Source organism: Kryptolebias marmoratus, linkage group LG10 (assembly GCF_001649575.2).
Source record: "Kryptolebias marmoratus isolate JLee-2015 linkage group LG10, ASM164957v2, whole genome shotgun sequence".
NCBI classification, from domain to species: domain Eukaryota; kingdom Metazoa; phylum Chordata; class Actinopteri; order Cyprinodontiformes; family Rivulidae; genus Kryptolebias; species Kryptolebias marmoratus.
The window spans coordinates 16,146,172-16,163,428 of NC_051439.1; the positions used below are offsets into that span (position 1 = coordinate 16,146,172).

Genomic DNA, 17,257 nt, shown 5'->3' on the forward strand with positions numbered 1-17,257 from the left:
GGTGGTCTATGTTAGAGTGTCACAAACCTGAAAGGAGAATGAGTTACCACATAAGTACCTAAAAGTATTAACAGCAACAAGGAGAGGAAAGTAAGTTTGCAAGAAAAAAAAAAGTTTATTTCTTGTAAACCTCACAGAGTGAGAGCGCAGCAAAGGTCAGACCTGGGAGAAAAACAGAACAGTGACTGTGGGCATAAAAAACAAAAAAAACAAGCCAAAAAAAATTCTTCTGTATATGTTCACCAACCAGTTGGCCGAACAACTGACTAAACTGTAATTTTCATGTTTTTTTTCTCTTTTCAAGAAGCCAACAGCAATCTGAGTTAAAAAAGAAAAGAAAAGAAAAAAAAAAACACTTCTCCATATACAGTATGTGAAAACCAGATGTTGCACAATATTGACTGTTTCAGGCGATGGTGAAACCACATGAGACTCGAGCTGATGTCTCCCTGTGGGAAAACAACAATATTACCAGAAACAGGAGTAAGAAGAACTGAGTTACAACAGCCGGGTTGTCCAAAAATCGTATAAATTAGGTCACATTCATGAAACAAAAATGTGACTTTCTATTCCCTTACTTTTAACAACACAGGTCTACAACAGACAGGTGATCAGATTCTGCCTCTTCATTGCCCGTGAACTGATTTCCAACTGAATATCGACAAATATGAGAGCAAATGTATTCGCGGTACATTCTTGAACACAATACTGGGAGAAACAGGCGTTACAGTCTTGGCACACAAAACTGAAGTGGAATATTAAATTATGTTTTCTGGAACATTAAAGTTGGCATTTTTCCTTTATGCTACACATTCCATCTTTACAGTTTTCCCTTTTAAAACAGGAAACCAGGGCAGCCGCTGAACCAAAACATTTGGAGTTTTCAAAGCAGCAAAGGAGAGGTTCTGTTCAGACGCGCGCTGAGCTGCAGACGGCAGTGGTTTCCCTTCCCGTGCAGAATTTATGTGCAAATTAGTTTTTGGATTTGTTACTGGCCAGTTTATCTGTTTAACAAGAGAGAAGTCTGTCTTTGAATGTGGAGAATAAATCAGCTTCTTACAAGTGGGGAAAATCAGTAGGAAGTCTACAAAGAAGCCAATCAATAAGAAGGGCATTTGTCCCTCTTTAATATGCCCAAAGGAATCTTTATCCTTTCCAGCTTAGTGGGTGTTTTAAAAACGATTTCCAAAGCACTGGGCGGTGACACATGACCTCAACTCAAGGCATTGTGATCATTCTGCAGAGCTGAACACATAAAACTTCTCTTACTGTTCTCTGTCAGCTCAAATACTTGTAGGAAATACAACCAAGTGGGTTTGGGTGGAAACCAAACTTTTGCATCAGTTTCTGCTAACAACGCGAGTGATTTGTCCTGAATTTTTGACACCAACTTTTCCAATTATCTTGAAATAAACTTAGTGAATATAAAGAACCACAAAAAAATAATAAAATAAACTATTAACCACACGCCAAAGCAGAGCAAATTTACTCTCGGGTTTTGTATTAAAAGAATAAATTAAATGCAAGAGGCATGTCTGTGCACTATAGTCCTCTGGTTGTCCAAATGTTGTCGTACTGAATGAGGAGGATGAGCCAAATAAACTGTGATGTTTGACAGTGATGTCTTTTTTTTCATATTATAGAGGGCATAATCCAATTAAAGAAATATGGTAGCTCCTCCTGAAGAGAAAAGAGCTGATAATTGTTTGCAGTGATGGGGCAGAGGGAGAGCAACACCTTTGAGATGAAGATACACACCCAAATCTGTGAGGTTTCACTAGAAAAGAAAAAAAAAAAAAAGAAAAAGAAAACTGGGGCTTTTTAATGTCGTGGGATGTTTGTAAGTTTTTTTGTCTTTTGTTTTAACTACAACAAACACAGTCACATATTACAACATCCTTCTGAACTGGCAAAAAGAGAACAGAGAAAGTTCTCAGCTGCAACATAATGGGGTCTGAAGGAGAAGTAAAAATGGAGAGAGAATGAATGGAGGAGTGGGGCGGGAAAAAAAGAAAAAAGAAAAAGAAAAGAAAGAAAGAGCGTTCACTTTTTGAGGGGCTGGTAAACAGAAGCGTTGGGGTCCAAACCGGAGGGATTGGTGTCCATGAACTTTGAGGAGTAGTGGGGGGCCACAGGGGTCATGCTGCTGGTGTCGGCTGTGTAAGAGATGCTGGGCATGACGGCCATCACTTCTGCTATCTTCTGCTTCAAGTCTTTGATCTCTTGGTCCTTCTGCAGGATCTGACCTGAAGCCAGACGAACTGTGTCAGATTCAGATAACAGCAGAAGATTGGGAAGCAATAAATACGACACATGTATGAATACTCAGTAAACCTTGTGCAATCTCCAGCTGTCTCTTGGCGTCTCCGAGTGCAGAGAAAAGGTCCAGTTTGATCCTGGTCTCTGCACTCAAGCTGTTTTCAAGGTGCTGAGTTTTATCCTGCATTGCTGACAGCGCTGACATTAGCACCTCTGTGTCTTTTTCATTTTCCTTATATTTATGAAGTTCCTGAAGAAAAAACAAGAGTTGTGGTCAGACTAGTAGAATATCTGTGAGCTGTGACTTGTTCAGGCTGTTAAAGCCCTGACAGGAAAAAGTTTGGATCTCAGAGGGAAGAACTCTGTGGACTCTGCAGATGGAGATATTACCAATACAAACTATTATATATTTACACTTTAAAAATAAGATGATGGCCAAAGGAGGTGTTTAAAATTTTTTTTACTGAATAATAAAAAAGAAACGGGAAACTAAATGTTAGCGTAAACAGATTAAGGCTTTGATACAACAGAATACACACATAAACTGACATTTTTGTCATTTTTAATGCTACTAAAATGAAATAAATAAACCTACCTGAACTTTCAGTTCAAGCTCTCGTATCTGGTCTTCCTTCAGCTTGATGTCCAAAGTTAATTTTTTACACTCTGTTTCTAATTCTGTGATTCGTCGCCTCAGTGTGTCTGTGCACTCTCCTCTGGGAAGAGGGGAAAAGCATATAAATTACTACAATGAACGCAGTGGTATAAAAGCCAAACATGTCTTTGAACATATCACTGGTAAACTGTTGTTGGTAGTTTCACATGAATGGACCCTGCACCGACCTGGTAGCTGCTGCTAATGCTACTGCTCTGGCTGCTGTCGCCTCTTCTAACTTCTTCCGCTTCTTTTCTTCTGCGAGCTGCTTCTCTGCAGTGGCTCGAGCCTCCTGCTCTGCTTTGAGCCTCTTCTCCAGCTGGCCCACAGCCTGTTTGTCCTTTTGTTTTGCCTGCACAGCATTATGGAGCCTGGCGCCATGACAAACACATACATGGAGCGCTTTAGCAAACAGCAGGGTGAGCCTACGTGTGTTCACTCCATTTTTTAGGTAAAGAATTGCGCTGAACAGCTTACTTGTTCTGCAACAGCTCGTTTTCCTGGCGCAGCTGACCCAGCTCAGTGCGTATGGAGCGCTCAGCGCTGCCCAGCGAGCCGATCTGGCTGCGCAGGTCCTGCTCCACCTGCCGGCTGGCCTGCAGGTCTGCCTTCAACTTTTTAATGTCCTGCTCCAATCTGTGCCAGGTGCAGGCATAAACAAGGGACACAATCATTTGTTTGTACACAATTGCGGCTGAAAGAAACTTATTTTTTTCAATAAGATTTTGCTCTCCTTCCTTCTGGAGCTGGAGGTTTGAAGCAGGAACCATGAGTGGGAGGCAGAGGTTTTATATTAATGACTTATTAAAGCAGTTCTGTTATCAGGAAGCTTTTGGTCTTAAGTACCAATGTGCGTGCCACTGAACTCCAAATCCAAACCAAACCAAGGCAAGGTTCACATCAACACTCCTGTTTAGAGCAGAAATATTAAATGAACCCATAGCCTCAAAAGGAAAATAACACATCAAAGAAATACCTGCACATTTAAACTGTAACAAGATGTGCTTTTCTAATGTAGGTTCCTCTGCTACAAGATATTGGAACAGTGATAAATGTAACGATGGTTTGTCGAGCATGCACACTGTTGCTTTCAGAAGTGACATGTTAACCACAGGAAAACAGTTTCAATTTCTAGCCTCAACACCTTAGCAGAGAAATCACTGACTGAGTTTGATTCTAAAAATGTTCTAAAAGTCAAAAGAAGTGAGGGGGAGGTTGTTTTTCTCCTAAATGATTTGGGTTTTTTTTTAATGTCACACTGCCTCTGTGTCTGAGCGTGTGCTTTCTTCTTACCTAACAAGTCCTTCTGGTTTTTTCAGCTCATTGTTGGGGATACAGTTGTCTGTTGGATCCTTGTGGGAACCCCCTGACGTCCCCTTCCCCACTGGTAACTTGTGCTTCTTATCGTTTTTCCCTGTGGAAGATGACTGTGCGGAGGAGGGCACGCTGCCATTGGTGGCGCTGTAACCGCGTGGAGAGGAGTTGAGTATCGCGGCGTTGCTGCTAGCATTTTTGTAATTTTTTGAGGAGGATGATGAGGAGGAAGAACTGGAGGAACTGTTGTCTTCTTTAAGCAACAGGTTCTCTGTGCTTCCCAGCTCTGTGGTCAGTCTCTTGTTGTTCATATGGTTCTCAATATACTCCATCTCTGGGATTTTAGAGTCCACTAATGATGGCAGGATGCTGTTGTGTTGCTTTTTATTCTCCCCACTGTTTCTTCCTTCTTTCCCTTTTTCTTTATACTCCAGCTCTGGCAATGGCGCCGGCGTCTTTTTATTGGCTGGGCCACCATTCTGTGACACTGGAGGTGTGTCTACTTCAGATATTCCTTTAGCTGCTGCTGCTGTATGAATAAAGAAAGGACGAGGGAGTGTACAAAATACATGAAGTCTTATAGGTTTTGTATTAAAAACAAATTTATCCAAACACTGTGGGGACTGAAAGGATTCATATGTTGTCTCTGCAATTCTGTTAGTCATTTGTCAGCTAATAAAACATCTTCCAACATATTTTACCGTAGAATAACTAGAACTCTCTTGGAGTCTTTATCTATCACAGTCAATGACACCTCTCATGGTTACTGTGTGCACAGCGTGTTTGCTTAAACTGTGCGACAGGTGCTCCTGCAGCCGCAGACTTTGAATAAAGAGAAGGTTTACGCTGCAGATGCATCTGAGCACATTGAAGACTCCTTTCAGTGAAAACAAAAAGAAGATTTGTGACAAACCAACAAAATTCTGTTTCAGTTTTGCTTTTAATTAATAAATGACATGAAGTGAAGCAAAACCTAAAGAGAGCTTTATTCCCTTTCCAAACATTTTTCATAGATTTTACAGAAACTACAACCAGGTTAAAACAGTTTCAGATCAACTTCCCATTCTGTAAATGCACTTAGGTAAAAGAAAATATAGTCAGATATGAACAAGTGCTGAATATGTCTGATTAGTCATTTAAAGAAGCGTAGACACCCACGGTGAAATCTTTGTCTCTTTCAGCTAACACAGGCTCATAAATAACCGCTGCAACCTTGATAACCTCTGCTGTCATCAGAAAAACAGTAAATGTTTATATTGTTTTAATCTTAAATTTTGTCTTCAGACTGTAAACATTTAGCTAAACTGGCAACCTTTTTAGGGCCTAATTTTTGCAATTTGGCTCACCAGTGTAGCTTGTAACTTTTATCATATATTGCAATACATGAGGATGGAGCAATAATCTGTGTGGATGTGTGTGTGTGTGTTATGTGAGTGAGACAGAACAGTTACCACAACACTCTCGTTTTCACAACGCCAGTAAACCTGTCATGAGTCTGTCTGCTCAGTTAGCAGCTTACTGCTGCTCTTCTCTTATTTCTGGACACTTTGAACGACTCTCCAACTCCTCTTTCTCCTTCTTTACACTTTTCTGCATCAAATGCATGAACTAAGACTACTGTAAAGAAAGTAACACAGCATATTTCACGTTTCACTATCAGAAGATTGTGCATATCATTTGCTGACTCTACCACCAACCTGAAACAGGAAACCCCTGATGAAGTGCAACAACTTCACAAACTCTTCAATAGCCACTATAGTGACAGAACTGAGATTAAACATGTCAAGTGAGAATCAGAAGCTTCATGCGTGTAAGCAGCGTACAAGTGAGTTAAATCTTACCTTCTTCTGCTTCTCGCTCTTGCCTCTGAAGCATCTGTTGCTCTGGAGGCAGAGCCTGCTGTAGAAGTTGCATATAAAACTCATTTTCCTTCTGCACCTCCTTCTGTTTCCGCAGGCGCATTTTATAACTAACGTAGCTCTTGAAGCCGAAGCCCAAGGTGACTACGGGATAACCAATGCTACGGAGATGGACACACAAAATAATTAATGGTCGCAGACCTACATCAGAATTTTAAAAGAGACATTATTAATGTGTTTTTTTTTCTTTGAGAACGCCTTGTAAAACAGCCACATTTCAAAATATAATACAGGTTAAAAGAACTAAATGTGCTTCATAATTTGATTTTATGTTTTTACATAAGAACACACTTCAGACATCAGTAGCACTTCTCATGGCTGTATAAACCACATGCATAACGGATCATTAGGCAGATCAGTGTTTAAAGTCGGTAGCTAAGAAATCACTGTAGGTCTTATTTGTTGTAAAAGTCACATTTCTGCATATTTATTCATTTCAGCAAAAAGAATAAAACTGGAAACAATAGTTTAACATTATTAGTTACTGCAAAGGTTACATTTCTCGGCTTTAAATAAAAGGGATGCTTACCAATGTGCCGCAAAAGGACGACACAAGTCCACATGAAAGTTCTTCAGGTCTTTGAATCTGATGGCTGCCTCTATGTACACAAAGAGTATCCACAGAGACACAGTGGGGAGACACACTCCTCTCTCTGGACAAACAAAACAGAGCACAACAAAAGGTGTCAGAGCTGTATTTTAAATCTGAACTGAAGCTATTCAAGAAGGTACGGAAGACTTTAATTATTATTTACATACTCTTTAATGAAACAGGTAATGTAACACAGCATTTCTATTCTATAAAAATCAGGACATACAAGTGAAAACTTTGACAGATTAACTGTAACATTAATGAAAAATAAGATTGTATTATTTTAATCTGTATAAAGTAAGTTACCAAACTTTAATCACGACAGTAAAGAACTGAAGAACACAACTAGACTATGCTGTTATGAACAATGCTCAACTTCTCTGCCATAAGCTTTTTATTGTCACACCATTTTCAATATACACACTGTGTGCCAGGATATAGACTCTACCCTTTGTTTTTTTGGCCGCACCACACTCCAAACATTCAACACCAAGCCGGGGAGAGCTACGAGATATTAATACTCCTGTGACATCCCACGGTTCTGAATGTCTGAGAGCTCGGAAAGCAACTGGGAACCACTCTACTCCCCCCCCCCAAACGGGCACTAAAATTTCAATCTGACACCTGGTCTTTGGTCAACACGGGCAGATACCAATAAATCAGTCTGACAGCTAATCCGCAGTGCGCGGCTCACTTACATACAGCATGCAAAATTCTCAAAAATAAATCAGCGATTTGTAGGCAAGACAACATCATGTGCACGGGTCTTACACAACACTTTTCACACCTGCTTTTCATGGCGCATTAAGGACACGTTGGAAGAATCTGTGTAAAACAGGGCTCAAAAGGAGGTTTCATTTTGATAGTCCATCACTGAAGCAGACATGTTTTCCTCAAATAAAAATAAATTATTTAGACTACTAAAAGATAGGTTCACTGCATAAACCTTGTAAAAACATCCTTTAAATTGACTTCCCAGACTGAGAAACATGAAGCAAACCAAAGACAGGAAGCCCTTACCTGTGTGCCAAACATACTGCACCCACACATAGGTACTGGCAGCGAAGAACAGCCATTGCACTGGGATGAAGAGGAGGCAAATGATGTCCGAGGTAAACGCCACACAAACAAAGAATACTGAAAAGGCCTGTGGAGAAAGGAGGGACGTTATTATTAACTTTGCAGTAAAAAAAAAGAAAAGAAATAGAAGCCTCTCAGAATTTGTACTCATTTAGACAAAACACAAGTTCAGCACGTCAAGTATTAAAAGCAAACTTTCACTTAATGAGACATGCTAAAAGCATTTGGTTGATATGTTCTAATTGTTTATATCAGTAAAACAAAGAATGTCATTAAAGATTGTATGAAAATAGCCTCTTAGGTCTTCACACCTACACAATACATTTTACCACAGAACAAGCTGTCCAGTACCAATTGAGACTAAAGGTCAAGTAAAACAGGAATAAGTAATCATTACTATACAAATGTTAGATATTAGACTGATTGGTGAACTGCAAGTGTGATCAAAGAGACCCTATGTATGCAAGAATAAAGAAAATGTCTTGTTTTGGAAATTTTAGTAGCACTCTACTGAGCTATGGCATTTAAATTATGGAAATATTTATGATTAAAAGAATTTATGTTTCTTTTATATTGTTAATATAGTAATTTATAGTAGTAAGAAAAATGTACATGTATGCCTCAATATGAGAAAGTGTGTGTTGTGCTGTAAATCTATTGTTAACAACAAACGGTTGTCAACAAGAATTAATCTGCTTGAGTTAAACATTTAGAAAACAGTAGAGCTAAATCTTTGAGTACCATTAAACACAAGAAAAAGAGGGCTCAAGAACAATGCCAAACTTTAAAAAGCACTATGAAGTATTGGAAATGTAAAAAATGCCAAACTGATGACAGACATAACAAATCAGAACCATAAAAAGATGCTCCAGCAGGAGTTATTATACGCAATAACAAGACTTGGAACTTATGTAATAATTGTGTTAGGCCTAATTTCTGCTAAAAGATTAAAACGTCTAATTAATAATTCATACACCTAAATGTCATCCCACTCTGCACCTGCTCTGGGACTCCCTGTTTGTTTAATACAGAGGAACTTACATGTTTGACAGCCTTTTACTGCTGTTTGGAGTTTCCTAACTTTGAATTATCTCTGCTTTGTGATGACAGAAGTTCTGTAATGAAGCCTATATATGCACCAATAGTTATATTTTGTAAATAATCTCTAATTATTTTGGCAACTTTACCCTGCCATATAGTATTTGATGTGTTTTAATGTAGACTACACTACTTTTAATAACATAAATGATATAAAACCTGCACATATACTTAAAGTTCTAAAATCAGCACATAGGGATTGCTCAGAGATTATATGTGGCTCTTGACAAGCTTGTTCATGTTCATCCTCAAACTTCATTAAAACAGTACAAATGTTTGTTTACTCACCAGTCCCTGGTATCTAAAGGAGTCGTATACACTCCGCATGAAGAGCCAGAATGGCCAGAGGTACTCAAACCTGAATTCAAGTACAAAGTCCGCCAGCAGCACTAGTGCCCACACCACCAGGAACTTCAGGTACAGGAAGGTACTAAAAAATGGGGGAAAAAAAGGAAAGATTTGATCTTACTACAAAGACACAATACGACACATTTCATCTGACAACATCACTCATCTTTATTTTCTACACATTAACTGGTATATTCATGCTGACTGTTCCTGTAGGTGTGGGATGACGCAAGCGTAAGAGGTGTGTGGCAGGTTAAACGTGAGTGTGCGGTGCATTTGTTCCAAGCAGCTTATGTGAAATAATGGATAAAATACAGACGTACTTTTAAAGGCTCAGGCAATGTGTTGAGCCGAGTATCTGACACCATGAAAACTTATTAAGGATTATAACTAACACACTAAATACTATTGTTTAATGATATTTTGTATTCTTTATTTATCCATGTAACTCTCAACCATAAAAAAGTATAATGAGGCGATTTGTTTCTTATTTATCAAAGTTAAAATTGAGTTTAAAAGACATATTTGGTTAGAGCTTACTTGCGATGTGTTTGTGCCCCGTTTAATAACTCAGAGGCACATGTTTAGTCCCTAACTACTGGCTGACCAGATATAAGGAAGTCAAAGAAAGGTGGTGCCTGTCAGGACAGCCACCTTTTAGTTTAAACACCACCAGGGTGATCTTCAGAAGTCAGGCTGACCGAAGTTGGGTTTACTAAACAGGAAGAGGCTAGCTTTGACAGGACCAACCGATGTCAATTCATGTGGGCAAAAATTAGCCTGAATTGTGTTGTTTAAAACAAAAAAAAACGACTTGTGTCTTACAGTAAAGCTGCTGTGAAATAAATTCTACGATAATGTCCAAAACAGGCTGTTTTTGGGGCCTAGCACAGGACAGTTAGCCCAGCGGCTAACGTTACCTGCTAGTGTACAAACAACACAGCTAGTACAGCTAGGTTAACGGTCTGCCCGGCTGTGGCAGCTCAATGAGCTGAAACTACATCTAGCCTGTGCCCCAGCGTGCTACTGTGAGGAAGACCTGCTCCCATGGCTCCATAGGTTACCTGCCGTAGATACCCTCGGTGATTCGGTTCCGTTTTAACGGCCGTCTTAGTTTGCTGCAGTCCGCATTGCGCCGCTTCATCCTCCTCCCCTTGGCTTCGGCCTTCGAGCAACAGCTATAACCTTATCCAGTTTTCTTGTGTATACTGACAAAAATAATAAATAAAATGCTTGCTGTATATGTCGCTGTTATTATTATTTTCTTACCCCCCCCCCCTCCCCACCGCTGAACACAAAGAAATAAATAAAGGACTCTGTTCGGGAACCTCCTCTTTTTCTGTTAGCGCAGGCTCAATACGTGCAAACCGCGTTGTGTTTTACATACGTCTGGTTGGCAGACGGCTGGGATGACCAATCAAATTGTCCATAGATGCGTCTTCGTTTGACTGACGCAGACGTGAGCCAATCAGCTTTCAGCAAAGGAGCCCGTTCGGCTCTTCCCTGTCTAAGACAACAGAGGAAGAGCGTGAAGGCTGCGTGAGGAACGGCTGGTCAATCAACCAATCAGATCTTTGTGTACAAATCGGGATTTGCTTATTAACCAATGAAAGGAGCGCAGAGGTGGGCTTTCACAAAGGGGTTTATTATGAGGAGAAAATGTGCAGTTTTCCGTAAAACATTCTCTTTGTGTCACTTACAAAAACACCCACTCCAATATGCAAGGCTATTTATATCAGGGCTTTTGTGAGTAGTTCACTGATATGCTTGGCCCAAGGCGCTAAATGCAGTTCATGGTGCACTGGGAAAGCAAACATATGCAGGTTTGACTAAAAAGGTAGAATTTATGTTGCTTGTGATACAAAGTGATATTTAAATCCTTGGGTTTAGTAATTATTCAGTGCATTGTCTTCAAAAGAATTACTTTTAGAAAGAGGAAAAGTTAGGATCAAAGAAATCCTTGATTTAAAAAAATATATATATATATTTGTGCATTAATTCCATTTGCATTCATTAGATCAGCCTTCTTTCATGAACTATTTATTTTAGACAGACGTGCCCTCGTGTCCAGCAGCTGATAAACAGCCGTGCTGGCTGCACCCACTTTCCAACCGTCGCTGTTGTGACTGATTATGCGTCAGATGAGGTGGAAGTGCTCAGAAAACATCTCCAATGGCTCCTAAATATGCTCCAAGTTTGCGCTCCCGTTTGGCACCTTTGTTGCTTTGTCTTCAGACAGGATTAATCCTCTTATCTGCCTTTTACTTTGAAATTAAAGAAACAGACGACAGGAAGGCCTCCATCAACTTTTACCCAGGTGAGTTTTTATTAGTTTGTTTGTGAAAAAACAGTTTGAAGTCAGAATAAGACATTTTATCTTTAATATGAGCTACCTAATTGTGTTTCAAGTAACCTCCATGTGTCAAAAAAACAAAATCAACCAAAGTCAAGCCAAATTACAGTCGTTTTGGCAGTTAAGTTTGTTGGAGTGCACCCAGTTTTTGAGCTTCCCCTCTCTTGCAGAGTTCCAGGATGTGAACGCGATGGTCATTCTGGGTTTTGGCTTCCTGTGCACCTTTCTCGTGCGGTATGGTTTCAGTGGCTCTGGGTTCAACCTCCTCGTTGCTGTCGTTGCCACACAATGGGGAATTATACTGAATGGCATTAAGTTCTGGTATTACACAGGAAAGATAAGGGTTGACTTGAAAAGGTAGGATGTCCTGTTTTAACGTCAGACACAATCTTTTACACAGACCATTTTGAAAACATTTCAAGAGAAAGAAATGTTTTCATAACCATCACATTTTTATCAAAGAAATGTTCAGGCATGCACCATGCTGACTTCTAAGTAATGTTTCCTATACAGCCTTGTTGTTGCTGAGATGTACACAGCTTCTGCACTCATTTCAATTGGAGCTGTGCTGGGAAAGACCAACCCAGTCCAGCTCACGTTTATTGCCCTGCTGGAGGTGTCGGGATTTGTCCTAAACGAATGGCTCCTCCAGACCCTCCTGAAAGTGAGCATCCGTCCCCAAAATTTCAACCATATGTCGTATTTTCAGTGAATGCTGTGAGTTCTTCTGCTTTTTGTGCCTTCAGGTCAGACCTCTGAACAGCATCATGCTGCTTCACGTCTTTGGGGCCCTCTTTGGAGTCATGCTGACGTGGATCTTGAACCGTAAAGGCTCAGAGCAGGGGTTTGAAAAGGAGAAGTTTGACAGAAAATCGGGATTATTCTCCATGTTGGGTGATTAGCAGGCATTTCTCCTGAACGTTTATTTCAAATGACCTCGTCTCCACCTCTAAAATCAACATTTTGTTGGGTGTTGTCTTTGTTCTCCAGGCACTTTGTTTCTCTGGATGTTTTGGCCCAGTTTTAACTCGGTACTTGTGGACGATTGGACTCCTTGGAAGAAGCTTCAGGCCGTGGGCAGCACCTACCTGGCCCTGGCTGTTAGTGCTGTAACAGCAGCTGGTGTGTCTGTGCTCTGCAACCCAAAGGGTAAACTCAACCTGGTATGATCTGACACTTTAAACCGTACCTCACTACTGTGCAGCTTCATATACAGAATCACTGTAAACTTTTATAGTTTCGGTATATGTAAAAGCACCCAGATATTCAGCCAGGCTTTTGTTTTCACTTCTCAATCAGATCCAGTTGCAGTCGTGCATCCTGGCAGGTGGCGTTGCTGTTGGGGTTTCTATTTCAGCGATACATCAGCCTTGGGAAGCCATGACGATTGGCTTCACCGCAGCTATAATCTCAACCACTGGATTCAATTATCTTAAGGTTTTCTTCATCAAATAAACATTAACACTTTCTTAAATGAAAAAAAAAAAAATCTTGACATCACAACTCCAGTTTATTTTCCAGAAGCACATGCTACTTGTGTTTGAGTGCCACGACACCTGTGCCATCCTGAGCACGCACGGACTCCCAGGTCTACTGGGGTGGCTTGCCAAACTTGCCCTGCACATTAAGGACTGCGATGATCACAACGTGTAAGAACGCAGCGAGCAAGTTACTGTTAACAAGCAGGAACTGTGACAGCCCCATGTAATTCTTCTACTTCAATTTCAGGGCGATCCGATTTGCCGTGTTTCACATTTGTACTCTCTTTATCACCATCATAATAAGTCTGATAATGGGAATCCTAACAGGTATGTCTCCTCTTAATGAGCCTTTTGTTATTAGAAGCTACTACTGCATTATCCTATTACAGACTATCATAATAAAACTACTTAATGTAAGGAATAATTTACAGGATAACGACTATAGTTTTGCCATTTGCACACAGCATAATTCTTAATAAATATTGTTTAAAGGGCTTCTACTCAAATGGGACTTCTGGAGACCACCCCAAAACAAGAAATGCTTTGACGATCAAGCTTTTTGGGAGGTAAGCACTCAAAGCTAGTCTTTTTGTCAAGCTAAATATAAATTTTGAAGATATACATATTTTTAATTTATTTTAAAATTGAAGACATATACTAGATTACAATTATTGGTGTCTATTTTTCTTTACAGTACTTTGAATTTATGAAGCTGTTGTGAACACGTGTTTTTTTTCCCAGTTTCCCAACCTTGCAGAGCGCAAGTAGGAAGAGCAAGAAAGAAGAGAAGAAGTTCTGATCTCTGAAAGTTCATCAAATTTTGGTGTTAATCCTAACCGCTGTATATAATTTTTTATAAATTTTCTTACCTTTCGGAAATGTAGTTGTTAGATATATTTGTGACAAGGGACTGGATTGTGAAAAGAGGAATGCCAGACTGTTTTACTGCTCGGTATGTTTAATGCTTCAAATGTAAGAAACTGAAAAATGTTACAAGAAGAATGGAAAGGTGTTGCACCAAAATGCAAATCTTTTTAAAGCAACAACACCCTATTGTTGTGAAATCTCCCGATGACTTCAAAATCTGCAGTGTGGACTTATAAAATTTAATAAAATCTGAATAATTTCAGGCTAAGTTTAATAAAAATGCACGCAGTTATGAAACCTTGCTCACAATGATATTTTGTACCACATCTTTTTAAATTCCCACTCAGTCATTGTTTAAATTAAAGAATGCTATAGTATAGAAGAAAGTCTACCCCACAGGAAAGCTCCAATATATACATTCTGTTATACACAAGTTGTAAACCATTTTAAACAACATGGCTACACAGTCTGAGTGCAAACAGACACATTTAAAGATGTGCCATCATTGAAAAGGTTTGAATTTCCAAGAACTCTATGAAGATTTGTGCTTAGGTATGATTTAGCTAATATACAGCAAAGCACATAAATAAAACATTTTTATGTGAAAGCAAAAAAAAAAAGTGTTTATATATAAAGTGAATAACTGCTGAACTCTCATACAGTATAGAAAGCAGAGTGTTTTACTTTGGACATAAAGTCACATACAGTCCATTACTGCCAGAGGTCCTCTGTGCGCCCAAACTTGAAGACCAGACCCCTAAATTAAGAAAAAGTAAGGTTAAGATCCACATGTTTCTGTTTGCAGAATGATTTGTATGAAATAAAGTGAAGATGCTATTTAGGACTATCAACTTACCCAAAGAAAATGAAGGCATTCTGAAAGAAAATGGCAATTCCCGGGTAGACACTTGGCTTCTCTGCAAGAGAACAGTTGCAGCAATATTACAAACCTTCAAGTTTTATTTCCTTACTGTATCATACTCGAACATAATGCAAAGGTTTCAAGGTGCTTCTGCATTGCTCAGCACTAAAAAATGCTCCGTGTCACACCCCTAAACTGTCAGCCAAGCACTGAGGGGAAAACTACAGTGCTAAACAAACAGACAGAACTTACGAGGCACTACGAATCCTGCAAAAAGAATCCACATGGAGGCAATGAGGGAGCCAAACGCCAGCATGAAGCCAATGAAGAGCCACACTCGAGCGCCTGCAAGACAAGATAAGGGAGGGCGGGATATTTGGTGATGAGACTTAGTAAATTTACTGCTTAAGTTGTAAATATTAGTCCAAAATGAGGTATGAGAATATAAAAAACAGATACGACTTGGATTATAAGAAGAGAAGTGAGACAGTAAAACATTTCCCCAGAACAAAACAATACACCCAACACCATACACACCTGTCTGTCCCAAGCAGCCTTCGCTATAGCTGTCTCCTCTCACCTGGCCGTTCGAAACAGCATTTATCCTACACGAGCCAAATATAGAAATTACAATACACAAAATGTTTTTCCTCAAACAAAGGTTTCACACCCTGAACTGAAAGGTCTAATGTGACTGAAAGCATTTATTTAGTTGCTGCAGAAACAAGACAAAGCCCTGCTCAGTTGATATGCAGATTGATTAGCTGTTATCACATCAAAAAACACATAGCAACCATGCAAACAGAAGCTGATGTTACTAACAATGATGGCTGCAGTCATTTGCATCTAACACCAGAGATCCTAATTAAACAGAGACTGGGGAAACACTTGACAGTCATGCCATCACATGACTGAAACTACATAATGAAGTCACATGATTACCACTGCACATTATTAATAGGGCTCTAAGCTTCAGAAACTCCCCTTATTTGTACTCTGAGGTGCATTATACTCAATCATTTTCCACAGCAAATGCGAAAAAGCTGCCCTTACATGAGAAAGGCCACTGTAGCTATAACTCCACATGTGTGAAAGGCATGATTGAAGTCTGGCTGATCGGGATATTTCACAGCTGCGTCAATGATAATCCACCAACCTGTGAAGAACTGGAACAACAAGATTCAAAAGTTAACCCAAATAGCTCGCTGACATGTGAAGCTCTGCTGTGTATATTCATTAGCAACAATTAGAAGGGAATACTGATCCTAAACATAGACACAGCAGTGCACAATCCCCTTCTGTTGTTATGTATGACTGAGCTCAGGAAATCAGTGTAAATACCAGAACTCCAGCAGCTACAGATGCGATGGTGTTTCTCCTTTCGCCCCAGTCAACATTGCACTCGCAGTCTCCACAGCGGATTCCGTCCAGAAATCCTGACATGACTCTGGAAAAGGTCCACACACAACAAAAACAACACAAATCAACAAACCAGACACATCACGGAAACACCCAGTCACTTCGACAGGACGTGTTAACGAAAAACAGGTGGGGTAAAATCGCCCCGAAGGTGATACGGAGTCTGAAAAACTGCGCAGTCGCTGTTCGGATAATGCTAAATCCTTTCGCTTGCGAGCACCGAAAAGCACAACCGAAACTCAACCCTTACGTCCTTAAATCAGTAGATCCGTAACAATAATTTAATGACAATCAGGGGGACGTGTGCGGGTACATGTTGTAGAAACTGGTAACACTTTCAAAACATAAAACGTCCGCGTCGTCGGACTCTTTTGTTCATCGGCTTTGACGCTAGCAAACATTTCCTTGAAGGTTCCTTGTTACAAAGTCCTGAAAAACATTATCATAACTCGACACTGACAGCAGTACAAACCGATAAAAAGAGCACCAGAAACTTTACATTTGTGCCTACGGTAACTTTCAATGCGTATTTTACCTTTTAATGTTCGGTTTATGACGTGAACCCTTTTGGTTAAACGAGACTTGGCTTCCGACACACACAAAAAAAGGACTCACTTCTGCACATGCGCAGTTCACCCACACCCATTCGATGAAAAAACCCTTTGTTGATGTTGCCTTCACGTGCTGAGCACAAAATTAGACATTTATCTGAACAAAAGCTCATGAAAAGCACCAATTTTATGTAGAAATAGGTTAATATGTCGCGTTTACACAAGGAAAGAGCGGCTTACAAAGGAAATAAATACAACTCTAATGCACTTCTACTCTGCATATTTTAATTTTAAGCTATTTTCTGCCTGAACTGAATATTTATTTACAACACAAATCTGCTGTTCAAAGTGCTTCATGTATCTGCTACTTTCACAAAACTGTCAAACATGATAAAATCAATGTCTAATTCTTTCCTAAGAAAATCCATCATAAATTACCACAGTTTATATAACATTTAT

General features: G+C 39.7%; 3 protein-coding genes across 3 annotated transcripts; 1 reads left to right on the forward strand and 2 right to left on the reverse strand.

Annotated features, from left to right (window-relative positions):
* Positions 1-91: 91 nt before the first annotated feature.
* maco1b (macoilin 1b) lies at positions 92-10,409 on the reverse strand. Its single transcript, XM_017418304.3, has 11 exons — positions 10,330-10,409; positions 9,206-9,347; positions 7,760-7,886; positions 6,677-6,800; positions 6,070-6,248; positions 4,208-4,757; positions 3,392-3,550; positions 3,103-3,285; positions 2,855-2,975; positions 2,335-2,509; positions 92-2,246 (listed from the first exon to the last, which is right to left on the reverse strand). The coding sequence occupies exons 1-11, from the start codon at positions 10,407-10,409 to the stop codon at positions 2,044-2,046; spliced, it is 2,043 nt and encodes a 680-aa protein (XP_017273793.1). The 3' UTR covers positions 92-2,043.
* Positions 10,410-11,370: 961 nt separating this feature from the next.
* rhd (Rh blood group, D antigen) lies at positions 11,371-14,621 on the forward strand. The gene is made up of 10 exons (XM_017418546.3): positions 11,371-11,582; positions 11,789-11,975; positions 12,132-12,282; positions 12,365-12,512; positions 12,609-12,781; positions 12,918-13,055; positions 13,140-13,267; positions 13,347-13,426; positions 13,592-13,665; positions 13,841-14,621. The coding sequence occupies exons 1-10, from the start codon at positions 11,438-11,440 to the stop codon at positions 13,865-13,867; spliced, it is 1,251 nt and encodes a 416-aa protein (XP_017274035.1). The 5' UTR covers positions 11,371-11,437; the 3' UTR covers positions 13,868-14,621.
* On the reverse strand, positions 14,040-16,914 carry tmem50a (transmembrane protein 50A). The gene is made up of 7 exons (XM_017418558.3): positions 16,783-16,914; positions 16,170-16,275; positions 15,882-15,994; positions 15,366-15,433; positions 15,081-15,173; positions 14,823-14,883; positions 14,040-14,723 (listed from the first exon to the last, which is right to left on the reverse strand). The coding sequence occupies exons 2-7, from the start codon at positions 16,269-16,271 to the stop codon at positions 14,678-14,680; spliced, it is 483 nt and encodes a 160-aa protein (XP_017274047.1). The 5' UTR covers positions 16,272-16,275; positions 16,783-16,914; the 3' UTR covers positions 14,040-14,677.
* Between the last annotated feature and the right edge of the window lie 343 nt (positions 16,915-17,257).